This window comes from Sinocyclocheilus rhinocerous, unplaced genomic scaffold, assembly GCF_001515625.1.
Source record: "Sinocyclocheilus rhinocerous isolate Xijiao unplaced genomic scaffold, SAMN03320098_v1.1 scaffold247, whole genome shotgun sequence".
Lineage (NCBI taxonomy): Eukaryota > Metazoa > Chordata > Actinopteri > Cypriniformes > Cyprinidae > Sinocyclocheilus > Sinocyclocheilus rhinocerous.
In genome coordinates this window covers 467,377-481,641 of record NW_015662919.1, presented here as the reverse complement: position 1 = coordinate 481,641, position 14,265 = coordinate 467,377, and the positions used below count along the sequence as shown (strand labels likewise).

The window sequence follows — 14,265 nt, the reverse complement described above, 5'->3', positions numbered from 1 at the left end:
GGGCATTTAATTATATAATAATCATTTTGTTGGAAACAAACTATTATTAGGATTTTTTTTCTCTTAAAAAATAAATAAATAAATAAATAAAACGTGCTGGAATAATATGATTACAGTGAAATTGGTGTGAACGTGATTGTTTTACTGATCGTGTTTGTTTGGTGAACACAGTGAAACTCATTGTGGAGAAGAGCAGCTATCACACATTTGACAAATATAATAATCTGCACGTCTGAGATTTGAGGGGTTTTCAGCAGCGCTTCAACAATGAAACATCAGCTCTGAATATAATCTTCATCAGATGTGAGGATCAGTTAGTTGATGTGTGTGAGTGACGTCACGTTACAGCAGCAGAAACACATCCAGCTCTGAACAGAGTCCTGCTTTTCTCCTGCTGCTGAAGTCAGATATGTTCAGTAAGACACAAGAGCATCAGTGAGCTCAGATACTGACGATGCTCATGAGGAGCACTCTTCAGATCTTCTTCACTGCAGTCAGTAAAGCAGCACTTTATGGATTCAGAAGAACAAACTGCTGCAGCTCCACATTCTCTTCAATCTCATTGTGTGTGCAGCGTTAAGATTGCTTTTCACTGCAATCACTGGAATAATAATCACAATATTACGTGTCATTTGTTCTCTTGTGTTTCCATATGCAGGACTGAAGTCAGTTTGTGATTATGGAGAAAGGAGAGAGCAGAGAGAGCAGAGAGAGAAGAGATTATAGAGAGGATAGCAGGAAACCATGGGTGAATCTCATCAAGATCATGAAGATCATGTCTGCCTCATATTCATATTCAAAAGTGACAGTAAAGACATTTATAATGTTACAAAAGATTTCAATTTCAAATAAATGTTGTTCTTTTGAACTTTCTATTCATCAGAGAATCCTGAATCACGGTTTCCACAAAAATATCGGGCAGCACAACCGTTTTCAACATTGATAATAATCAGAAATGTTTCTTGAGCAGCAAATCAGTATATTAGAATGATTTCTGAAGATCATGTGACACTGAAGACTGCAGTAATGATGCTGAAAATTCAGCTTTGATCACAGGAATAAATTACATTTTAATATAAATTCACATAGAAATTATTATTATAAATAGTAATAATATTTCATAATGTTTAACACACAAAGAGATCAAAATTAGAGAACAACCTACAATTTCCTAAATTTCAAGGTCACTGCTTAGTCCTATTAGAAGTTATCCTATCCGGAGTAGAAGGGCAGTTTTTTAAAGCATGTTTCATAAATTAATTGTATTCTGAAGCACAGTATAAAAAACTTAAAATGACATATCTGAAAAAGAACTCTGATCAAAATTAGAGAACACTTTCAGATACCTCCAAGTTACTGGTGTTAATCTGGTACCTGGTGCTAATTTCATTAATTATCTGACAAACCCTGTTTAAAGGCACAATATGTAATTTTTCGCCGCTAGAGGGCGCGTATTCAAAATAAACAAATACACAAAGGCGTAGTTAGATGACGCCGTGACTGAGTGTGGAATCATGGGAGTTGTCGTCCTCATCCCCACAGCCGATGCAATCCGACGGGGCTCGGGCAGAAATCATGTTCATGGATGAGCTAATGATTTATTAACGTAGTAGAATGAAGCAGGGTGAGGCTGAAAGCCGTCGAAGCGAAACGAGGCCGCTGAACGAGCGTGACACACGGCTGGAAAGCAGCGGAGCTTTTATTATGCTACAGTCGACCGCTTCCGCTGCTTCCGGTCGTGCGTATGTGGGGGAAAAAAGCAGCGCTGTTTTATCATACTAGATACATTTGAAAGTTCTGTTATTATGCTACTCTGTGCGGGCGTCACCGGTCTATTAAAACGCACAACATATTAAAGCGTGTTTGGTGTTTACATGTTTTCTACAAAACATAATGCAGAGACTCTCAACGGGGAATCGGTTCAGCACTGCAGCTGGAATTGCTCGTCAGTTCAGCGCTAAAAAGGGTCTGGATCTGTCTCAGCTCGTTTAAGAGAAGTCGGACTGAAAGCACAGTCTGCAGAGATCAAGCCTCTCATCAGCAGAAAGAATCAAAAGGCTAGACTCACCTTTGCTGAGGAGCATGTTGTGTGGAGAGAGAAGAACGGATCCAAAGTTCACTTTAGTGATGAGTGCAAGTTTAGTTTATTTGGGTCTGATGGGAAACATAATGATCAGCATCAAACTGGGGAAAGACTGAAGCCAGAGTGATGTGTGATGGTTTGGGGGATGTTTTCTGCAGCAGGAGTTTGGTCTCTTATACAGATACGTGGCAGGTGAATGCAAATGTTTATCAGAACCTCCTTCAGCAACATGCAGTTCCTTCCCTGCAAGCATCTCCCAATCAAAAGACAATGTTCCCGTCACACTGCAAAACGGGTAAAGCAGTTCCTTGAAGCTGAAACACTGAAATAATTAAATGACCGGCCCAGAGTCCTGCTCTGAACCCGACTGAAAATCTCTGGAAAATCCTTGGCGACAAAGTTCTGGCTAAGAAACCTACTACAGTCACCGAACTATAGAAGAGACTGGAAACCCGACTGAAAATCTCTGGAAAATCCTTGGCGACAAAGTTCTGGCTAAGAAACCTACTACAGTCACCGAACTATAGAAGAGACTGGAAGAAGAGCGGAGCAAGATCACAGCAGCGCAGTGTGAGAAACTAGAGATGTGCTGAAGTCACTCAAAGCAGGGCCTCGACAATTCCTACTGATTTCTGACAGCTGTAACCCTGTAAAATATTAGTTGTAATCTTCTTTTGTGCTGCAGTGGTTCCTGTTCTCTAATTTTGATCACTGTGTTTTTCACAGAATAAAGGTTTTTGTTGAAATGCCTTGGTTATTTTGTCAAACATACTAATAGAACAGTGGTATACCTACAGCTAATATTCCTTCAAATTTTGTTTGTTGAAAAAATCAAGTATTTATTTATTGTTCTCTAATTTTTACCTCCACCGTATGTATACATATATATAATAAGGCTGTTTTTATAACCAGTAAGATTTTTGCATTGTGATATTATTTATGACTGCCACATCACAAAATGCTGTACAAGCGGAAATGTCTCAAACACAGATTCATCTGAAAACTGTCCAAGCGTAGCCTGCATGTGTGTGAGTGGTGTTTCTGGCTCTGACCTGGTGCAGCGGTGAGCACTGGATGAAGTTGATGGGCGGCTCGCTCTGTTTGCTCTTCAGACGCAGCATGTTGTCGGTGTAACCCCAGCTCAGAATAGCCGACCACTGTATGTCGGTGCTGTGCATGCTCCTTACACCTAAGAGACGAGGGGAAAACACTTCATTTGTTCTGTGAGGTGATTTTCTACGACAGCACATTCACTCATTTTCATTTCCTCTCGTACAATGGGAACGGTGTTCATTCGTGTGGATAACTGTGATAAGACACAAATGCAGATGCAATAAATGCACTAGTAACTGGTCATGGACCAAAACACAGTCAAGATTAGTAATTGGCTGATACATAGCTGAGCTGATTAATCATTCAATATTTTCATTTTAAAATTATGGCTGTTGTTTGATAAACTGTGCCTGCTTTTCCCATTAAAACAGAAAAATCTTGTTTTTTGTTTTTTTTTACATCAGGCATTAACATCTGCTTTACTGAATAAAAACATCTGCTAATAAATGTACAAACATAGATAAATAAATGAAAATGCACTAAATACATCTGGAGCACATCTGAAATTCATAAACACTACCGTTCAAAATTTTGGGGTCAAATTTTTTTAAATGTTTTTGAACGAAGTCATTATTTGATTCATTATTATTTATTTGATTAAAAACATGCAGTAAAAACAGTAATATTGTGAAATATTACCAAACTGTTTTCTATGTGAATATATAGTCAAATGTAATTTATTGCTGTGATCAAAGCTGTATTTTCAGCATCATTACTCCAGTCTTCAGTGTCACATGATCCTTCAGAAATCATTTTAATATGCTGATTTGCTGCTCAAGAAACATTTCTGATTATTATCAATGTTGAAAACAGTTGTGCTGACAAACATTTTTGTGGAAACCGTGATACATTTTATTTTTCAGGATTCTCAGATGAACAGAAAGTTCAACAGCATCAATTTAAAAATAGGATTTTTTCTAACATTACGTCTTTACTGTCACTTTTGATCAACTTAGTTCATCATTGTTGAATAAAATTATTAATTTCTTTCATAACAACATCTTACTAAATGCAGAGAGTTTATATCAGGTTTATAATTTCATATTTAAGCATGATGAAGCAGGTTTGTGTGTGTGTTCTCCTTCACCTTGCTCTTTGCTGTAGATCATCATGAGGCAGAACTTGCGCGAGAGGCCGCAGATGGCACGCGTGGGCAGCGCCAGCAGGGAGCCGAAGTGTTCGCCGTGAGGTTGACTGAAACAGACCACGGGGTCCGGAGCACTGGGGGATCCCACATACTCGCCCCATTTCAAGCCCTTTATCCATGGCAGAGGACTCTAGAAACAACAGTAGGGGGATTAAAGATTTTAAAAGACCAACTGGATAATTTAGGATCCAAATAAAGTCTTTCTCTTCCAGAAGAACCCACCATTTTCAACAACAAATAGGTAAACAAAAACTAAAGAAAACTGTGTGCGTTTTATATGAATATTTTTTATATGAACTATTCCTTCAATGTCAGACTGAATAATAATTTCAGCGCTGTACGTTTGCTGTACCGGGTAGACGGTGTCTTTGGGCTGCTCGCGGCTCTCTCTGAAGGCCAGCTGCACCAGGAGGCCCATGGCTGCGGGCAGTTCTGCCTCTGACAGGAGTTTGGTTCCGGCTCGGCTGATGTGCGAGGCGTTGAACAGCTGTCTGGGTGTTTGGCCGTACGTCTTGATCATAGTTTCTAGAGCCCGACGCTGCACAGGGTCTTCAACGGCAGATACGTCCATGCCAAAGTAAGTCTAAAAAGAGAGGGAGAGGAAAGATGAGTCAGATACTAGTTGACAGGCCGAAGCGGATGGACGTGTCTGATATGGTTTATCAATATCTGCTGGATTAGAGAAACATACATTTCTGGCTGATATATCTTTACGCTGATATATACACTACCATTCAATAATCAGAAATGTTTCTTGAGCAGCAAATCAGCATATTAGAATGATTTCTGAAGGATCATGTGACACTGAAGACTGGAGTAATGATGCTGAAAATACAGCTTTGCATCACAGGAATAAATTACATTTTACAATATATTCACATAGAAAATGGTTATTTTCATTTGTAATAACATTTCACAATTTTTACTGTATTTTTGACCAAATAAATGCAGCCCTGGTGAGCAGAAAAGACTGTCAAACACATTTAAAAATCATACCAACCTTAAACGTTTGAATGGTAGTGTATGTAATCTAATGGTCATAAAATAACCTAAGCAAAATATAAATTCTTACATTTTCTTTCTTTTTCTGACTTTGGGTTGAAATATGATCTGGACATGTTTTTGGCAGGCTTTGATCTACATATATATATTTATAAATTCCAGCGTTAAGTGTGCAGTAGCTGTACATAATAAGGAATCGTACTGCAGGATGAAAGACATTCATGGCCTGGACCGCAGCTTTGCCCTTTTGTTTGAGACCAAACACCAGGTCAATCCACTGGCAGAGCGTCTGGGAGACTTGATCCGATTCCAGAGCCTGTCTGTGGATGAGGATGAAGAGTCGCGGGTCATTCCTGGCCCATGGCGGCAGATTCACGTGGTTCACCCGCTCGCTGTTCTGCCGCACGCCAAAGTCAAAACCTGCCAGAGGGGAGAGTGGGAAATATCATGCTAACATTAGAAGAGGAAAGATTTGTTCAGATAATATGATTCTAATGTGCTGAACAAGAATGTTTTTACATGAATATTCATCTTGAAGATCTAGGTTACTTAAAGGTTATTTCTCTTTTTTGATTTTGATAGGTATTTCAGAATCAGAATCAGAATCAGAATGAGCTTTATTGCCAGGTATGTTTACACATACGAGGAATTTGTTTTCGTGACAGAAGCTTCCACAGTGTAACAGAATGACAGTGACAGAACAAAAAAACACAGATAATTAAAAAAAAAAATAAATAAATAGAACAAGTAAAATAAGGAATAAAAAATATACAAATCGACAATTGTATGTACAGGTATAGAACAATAAACAACTGCGGAGCACGCCACGGAGGCAGCCATCAGCGTGAGCAAAACTCCCGCGGCGAGTAGAAAGGCTTACAGTTAATGAAGAGCACTTCTAGATCTGAACAGCACATCTTCTTTAACACAGTTACATCTGTACACCACCTCTCATTAATGTAAAAGCATGTCCCGCCGCCGCGCGATTTCCCAGTTGATTCTGTGTCGCGATCTGCTCTAAACAATTCATTATTTCGCTCCAAACTATATCATGGTGCCGAAAACCCGGGAGTTTGGACTTTATTAACGAGCTTTAAAAAGGAAGTTTGGAGTTAGCTCGCGGCTTTGCGAGTGAGCGAGTGAAAATGACTGAACGCTACGAGCGGATGAGACGGAAGCGCGGAACAATTAGAGCTTCCACTACAAAGATTTTGACTCGTATAGGGAGCGTTGGGCTGCTGCGAGCCGTCTATGTTTTGTTAACCATTTTATCGTCATTTGTTTTCTCATAAACTTTGTTCAGTAAAGTTTGCGCAAAGCAGAGTTGTTTCCCGATTTATTATTTCGCTCCAAACTATATCAAGCTGAAAGCCCGGCAGACTATTGGACTTTATTAACGAGCTTTAAAAGGAAGTTTGGAGTTAGCTCGCGGCTTCGCTCTCTTCCCCCGTCTGCGCGTCCTGAAGCGTTTGATCAGCGCCGCAGCTCCCCCGACTACAATGTCCAGCAAAACATCAGAATAATCAAAAACCGGTGAAATATCGGGTGGTGTGTACTTCCGAATGTCCAGCAATTCATCTCTGGTGAAACTGATTGCAGGGATATAACTAAAGACAGGACAAATGAACAAAAACATAAAAACAACTATGGAGCACGCCACGGAGGCAGCCATCAGCGTCGGCGCCATCGCGAACAATTTTTATGCCAATAAGATTCAGAGGCATTTCATCATTTCAATTGATAAAAACTATCGTCATATCAAATATACGCAGAAGCTTAAAGGTCTTCAAAATAAAAGTTCGGTTTAACTTGAAGAAATTATGACAGAAATATATTAGTATTGTATAGTAGCATGTACCTCTTAAAGTAATAATAATAATAAAACATTTAAAATATCGCAATTTTTCTTCCATGTTTTTATTTTAACAGTAAATCTCTGTTGTGCGCACTTATTTAGTTAATGTTCATGTTTTATGCCTTCATTTGATAACCACCATTTTTTTAATAAATTCATATTAAATTGTGAATCCAGAAAAATTAAAACAGACAACACACAATTCCCAAAAAAAAAAAAACCCATTTCATAGGGACCCAATATAAAACAAAAAAAAATTAAGAAATTATTAAATTGTTAAAGTTTTATGAATTAATTTGATTAGAAATGCTTCTTGACTATAACAAATTTAGAAAAAAAAACTTTTACTAAATTTTAAAACTTTTAATAAACTGTTGTTAAATTGTACAAGTTTCATGATTTCAATTAATTAGATATTCTTTTTGATTACTAACCACTACCATTAAAATGTAATCCAGAAAAATGGATTTAAATGGAATTTGGGGAAAAATTTGTGCTGTCAAATGATTAATCGAGATTAATCACATCCAAAATAAAATATTTTGAGTGTGTGTGAGAGAGTGTGTGTGTGTGCGTGTGTGTGTGTGTGTGTGTGTGTGTGTATTAGTGCTGTCAAATGATTAATCGAGATTAATCACATCCAAAATAAAATATTTTGTGTTATATTATGTATAAATATATTTAATATATAAACATATTTTTCTGAAATATATACTGTATGTGTGTGTATTTCTACATACATAATAAATATACAAAGTACACACATATATATATTATGTAAACAAAAACTTTTATTTTGGATGCGATTAATCGCGATTAATCATTTGACAGCACTAGAAAAAATAAAATAGAATTTTCAATCAGTCAATCAATCAATCAATGAAATTGATTTCTTATGGCCCTAAAAATGTAATTATTGTTAAACTTTTAATAAATGGTTGTTAAATTGTGTAAGTTTTATGATTTCTACTAATTATACATGCTTTTTGATTACTAAAATTGAATTTAACCATTAAAACCGAATCCAGAAAAAATTGAAATGGAATTTGGGAAAAAATAAAATGGAATTTGGGGGCGGCGGGGGGGCGGATTGCATAGGTCCTACATTTTCATCATTAGATCTCATGAGAAGTTGAGTGCTAGAAGAAGAGGTCAAGAAAACCAGGAGTATAAGAGCGCTCACCTTCTCTGTTGACCAGAAACTCTGGCAGGTAGAAGAACTCTGGGATGAGCTCTTTGACATCCGTCATGGACTCGTAGGACGACAGACGCCACGTGGTGTTCATGGAGTGGAACGTTCGGTCAGGAATATCAAAGCTCTGGTCTGTGAGACACACAAAACCTTTCATTAGTTTCTTGTGTAACCTGATATGGATAAACCAACTGAACTAAAAATAGACTGAGAAAGAAGGAAAGACGAATAAAGAGACTGGATGAAAGGCCTGATCATCTTTCTGAAGCTAATGCATGTAGCGCAAGACTTCAGAAAGGCCCTTTTCAATGACAGCCTTTAAAAGCATCGCACTGACATGTTTGAAGACCTCGCTGCAAACACAGGAAACGCAGGTGCTGTTAAATATAAAAAAACGTAGCGATGCAGAATCCTAATTATGATGCTGAATAAACTCAACGAGCTGCAGCTGTGTAAGGCATTCATACGGTGTTCTGACCAGACAACAAATCATGCATTCAGTCTTTATTAAGGGCGGCTGCATTATATTTTAAGTATTTGATTTCATGTTCCAGAGCTTCTGTTTTCTTGATTGGGCAAATTTTAAACAATTAATTAAAGTACAATCAAAGTACAAAAAAGTACAATCAAAATGATGAAATTATGTAATAAGGTACAAGGATTCATGTTAAAATATTTTCATGTATAAAATAGATATTGCCATTTATTAACGCTGTTAAAAGACTGACAGAATAATAATAGTCTGAAAAATCTCATTTTTAATCAATTTAATTCATTTTTTAAAAATCCATTTTTAAACTGAACAGTGTATCGACAAAAAATTTAAATATCAAAAAAGTTTGCATTTGTTTTTGTTGACCATCATATTTGATACATCAGGCTTTTATGGCTCATATAGTCTGATATAGTGAGAATATGGAGGAAAAAACAGCTAAATTTTATTCAGAGGCTCAAACTGAGCGAAAATATGCAATTTAGTGCAGATGCTGATATTTATATATGGCCAAAAAGTGATGAAATTCTGATGCTTGTAATGTAAATCAATGAGATCTTTATAACAGTACAGCAGATACCTACATAAAAGTATTAAAAAAATAAATTAATCAGTTGTCACTCTATATCTCCAATAATATGTCTTAGTAAGATGATATTTAAATGCTTAGTTTTATGTTCAAAGCATATAATGCAATGCAATACAATGATGATTGAGAGATGAACAAATAAACGCTCCTCAAAATCTTGATGATCATATTTGAGACTTTTGAAGACTTTTCATGGATAATCAAGTAAAGCCGAGCTGCTTCAGTCAGTAAGTGTTCATCTGTACAATATCAAAGTTATTCTTACATTTACTTTATAAAATCAGTAAAGCTGACGTTTGAGTTTACACTAAAAGAGCTTTGACTGGATGAAAAACTCTAAACTATCAATCAGACGACAGAAAGCATGATTGTGTGCGACAGGTTTAACATCAAAGTTTGATCATGTTGATCATTTAGAGGCCTTGCATATCAAATATGATTCAGAAGGCTTTATAGGGTTAATTATCATTCTTTGTGTTCATTTAGTGAAAAATAGTGTGGAAACATTCTTACTGCTTTAGTTTTTACATTAAACATTTTGAATCTGCATGGAGTAAGTTTGGACTAAAGGATAAATGATTTTGAAAGTTTTTTTTAAAAGTCAAACTGACCTTGATAGGCCAGAAACATCTTGGTGAAGGGAGGCAGCCGGACGAGGAAGTGCAGGACGGTGCCGCTGTTGGAGTAGTGAGAGCCGTAGTGATAGGGCTGGACGGGGGGCATGGGGTCGTCCTCTCTCTTGCCTTTCTTATACTCCTCCTCCAGATACTGTGGAGGAAATCAATGTTAGTTACACTTACACACACTAATGACACTAAACATGGAGGCTCATGAAGCAGTAATGCAACGCATTATGGATACAAATGATGCATGTGTAGAATGAAACAGGCTGTGTTCCAAAACCTTACCTATGTAGGCAGCTGTCTTCTAAGGTAGCATGCTAACTGAATTAGTGTCTTATAAATGACTAATGCATGGGACACTTGATTCACAATAATTTTAAAAACAATGATTTTAATAGAGAAAAATAAATGATACTCCCACAAGCATAAAAATACACAGCATATACTGTATATTGAGAACAATATGGAGTAATTTGAGTAAAATTGTAACGATATTTATTAAATCACATTATTATTTAATAATTTAGTTATTAATATTATAAATAATAATATATATAGGGATGCTCCGATCGATCGGCCGGAGATATCGGTATCGGCCGATAATCACATTTTATGACTCGATCGGTACTCACTATTTGGCCGATCTGTGTGTGTACTGTGAATATTTATTATGTATGTAGAAATACACACACATACAGTATATATTTTGAAAATATGTACATGTATTTACATGTATATATTTATATTCATATAATTTATATTATGTATAAATATATTTAATATATAAACATATTTTTCTGAAATATATACTGTATGTGTGTGTATTTCTACATACATAATAAATATACAAAGTACACACATATATATATTATGTAAACAAAAACTTTTATTTTGGATGCGATTAATCGCGATTAATCATTTGACAGCACTAGAAAAAATAAAATAGAATTTTCAATCAGTCAATCAATCAATCAATGAAATTGATTTCTTATGGCCCTAAAAATGTAATTATTGTTAAACTTTTAATAAATGGTTGTTAAATTGTGTAAGTTTTATGATTTCTACTAATTATACATGCTTTTTGATTACTAAAATTGAATTTAACCATTAAAACCGAATCCAGAAAAAATTGAAATGGAATTTGGGAAAAAATAAAATGGAATTTGGGGGCGGCGGGGGGGCGGATTGCATAGGTCCTACATTTTCATCATTAGATCTCATGAGAAGTTGAGTGCTAGAAGAAGAGGTCAAGAAAACCAGGAGTATAAGAGCGCTCACCTTCTCTGTTGACCAGAAACTCTGGCAGGTAGAAGAACTCTGGGATGAGCTCTTTGACATCCGTCATGGACTCGTAGGACGACAGACGCCACGTGGTGTTCATGGAGTGGAACGTTCGGTCAGGAATATCAAAGCTCTGGTCTGTGAGACACACAAAACCTTTCATTAGTTTCTTGTGTAACCTGATATGGATAAACCAACTGAACTAAAAATAGACTGAGAAAGAAGGAAAGACGAATAAAGAGACTGGATGAAAGGCCTGATCATCTTTCTGAAGCTAATGCATGTAGCGCAAGACTTCAGAAAGGCCCTTTTCAATGACAGCCTTTAAAAGCATCGCACTGACATGTTTGAAGACCTCGCTGCAAACACAGGAAACGCAGGTGCTGTTAAATATAAAAAAACGTAGCGATGCAGAATCCTAATTATGATGCTGAATAAACTCAACGAGCTGCAGCTGTGTAAGGCATTCATACGGTGTTCTGACCAGACAACAAATCATGCATTCAGTCTTTATTAAGGGCGGCTGCATTATATTTTAAGTATTTGATTTCATGTTCCAGAGCTTCTGTTTTCTTGATTGGGCAAATTTTAAACAATTAATTAAAGTACAATCAAAGTACAAAAAAGTACAATCAAAATGATGAAATTATGTAATAAGGTACAAGGATTCATGTTAAAATATTTTCATGTATAAAATAGATATTGCCATTTATTAACGCTGTTAAAAGACTGACAGAATAATAATAGTCTGAAAAATCTCATTTTTAATCAATTTAATTCATTTTTTAAAAATCCATTTTTAAACTGAACAGTGTATCGACAAAAAATTTAAATATCAAAAAAGTTTGCATTTGTTTTTGTTGACCATCATATTTGATACATCAGGCTTTTATGGCTCATATAGTCTGATATAGTGAGAATATGGAGGAAAAAACAGCTAAATTTTATTCAGAGGCTCAAACTGAGCGAAAATATGCAATTTAGTGCAGATGCTGATATTTATATATGGCCAAAAAGTGATGAAATTCTGATGCTTGTAATGTAAATCAATGAGATCTTTATAACAGTACAGCAGATACCTACATAAAAGTATTAAAAAAATAAATTAATCAGTTGTCACTCTATATCTCCAATAATATGTCTTAGTAAGATGATATTTAAATGCTTAGTTTTATGTTCAAAGCATATAATGCAATGCAATACAATGATGATTGAGAGATGAACAAATAAACGCTCCTCAAAATCTTGATGATCATATTTGAGACTTTTGAAGACTTTTCATGGATAATCAAGTAAAGCCGAGCTGCTTCAGTCAGTAAGTGTTCATCTGTACAATATCAAAGTTATTCTTACATTTACTTTATAAAATCAGTAAAGCTGACGTTTGAGTTTACACTAAAAGAGCTTTGACTGGATGAAAAACTCTAAACTATCAATCAGACGACAGAAAGCATGATTGTGTGCGACAGGTTTAACATCAAAGTTTGATCATGTTGATCATTTAGAGGCCTTGCATATCAAATATGATTCAGAAGGCTTTATAGGGTTAATTATCATTCTTTGTGTTCATTTAGTGAAAAATAGTGTGGAAACATTCTTACTGCTTTAGTTTTTACATTAAACATTTTGAATCTGCATGGAGTAAGTTTGGACTAAAGGATAAATGATTTTGAAAGTTTTTTTTAAAAGTCAAACTGACCTTGATAGGCCAGAAACATCTTGGTGAAGGGAGGCAGCCGGACGAGGAAGTGCAGGACGGTGCCGCTGTTGGAGTAGTGAGAGCCGTAGTGATAGGGCTGGACGGGGGGCATGGGGTCGTCCTCTCTCTTGCCTTTCTTATACTCCTCCTCCAGATACTGTGGAGGAAATCAATGTTAGTTACACTTACACACACTAATGACACTAAACATGGAGGCTCATGAAGCAGTAATGCAACGCATTATGGATACAAATGATGCATGTGTAGAATGAAACAGGCTGTGTTCCAAAACCTTACCTATGTAGGCAGCTGTCTTCTAAGGTAGCATGCTAACTGAATTAGTGTCTTATAAATGACTAATGCATGGGACACTTGATTCACAATAATTTTAAAAACAATGATTTTAATAGAGAAAAATAAATGATACTCCCACAAGCATAAAAATACACAGCATATACTGTATATTGAGAACAATATGGAGTAATTTGAGTAAAATTGTAACGATATTTATTAAATCACATTATTATTTAATAATTTAGTTATTAATATTATAAATAATAATATATATAGGGATGCTCCGATCGATCGGCCGGAGATATCGGTATCGGCCGATAATCACATTTTATGACTCGATCGGTACTCACTATTTGGCCGATCTCACGAACCGATCGCAATTTGATGACGTCAACGCGTGACGACGTACATGATGCGTGGGGACATAAATGATTTGGCGCCGCAGTCATGTCATCGCCGGTGTGGAAATGCTATGACTTTTCGAGAAACAATGAAAAATTCGCTATTTGTCGTGTATGTTTTGCATGATGATAAATGGATGGTTCATTTTTAACTGCAGATTCAGTGACGTTAGAGCTGATCTGCGCCTCACTGCACACGTCTGCAGCGCGTTACGGCTCCACAGGCACCGGAGCTGAGCAAATTTTATCTGGAATGTCACCGTTTCTGTCACTGCTGCGTAAATCAGACGGACTTACTGAAAATGCTAATTAATTATCTGCCAGCGGGAGAAACAGCGGTTTCCCCAGTAACGGCTGTAAGTTACACAAAGCAGCGCTGAGCTCACAAACGCTGCTTTATCAGGCATATAACATGCAAGATGAAATGAAAATGACATCGAAAATTTTCTAAAGATAGTCTTCCTTCAGAAATACAGTGATATAAAAACACCCG

At 36.3% G+C, this 14,265-nt stretch overlaps 1 protein-coding gene across 1 annotated transcript in view; it reads right to left on the bottom strand.

Annotated features, from left to right (window-relative positions):
* The window catches only part of lyst (lysosomal trafficking regulator), a 94,339-nt gene that overhangs the window by 8,424 nt on the left and 71,650 nt on the right, over positions 1-14,265 (bottom strand). Inside the window, exons 41-46 of the mRNA XM_016538445.1 lie at positions 13,078-13,234; positions 11,376-11,516; positions 5,548-5,765; positions 4,696-4,926; positions 4,284-4,473; positions 3,136-3,272 (exon numbers count right to left, since the gene is read on the bottom strand). Of these exons, the coding sequence (XP_016393931.1) occupies positions 3,136-3,272; positions 4,284-4,473; positions 4,696-4,926; positions 5,548-5,765; positions 11,376-11,516; positions 13,078-13,234 (1,074 nt within the window). The remainder of the gene's footprint in view (positions 1-3,135; positions 3,273-4,283; positions 4,474-4,695; positions 4,927-5,547; positions 5,766-11,375; positions 11,517-13,077; positions 13,235-14,265) is intronic.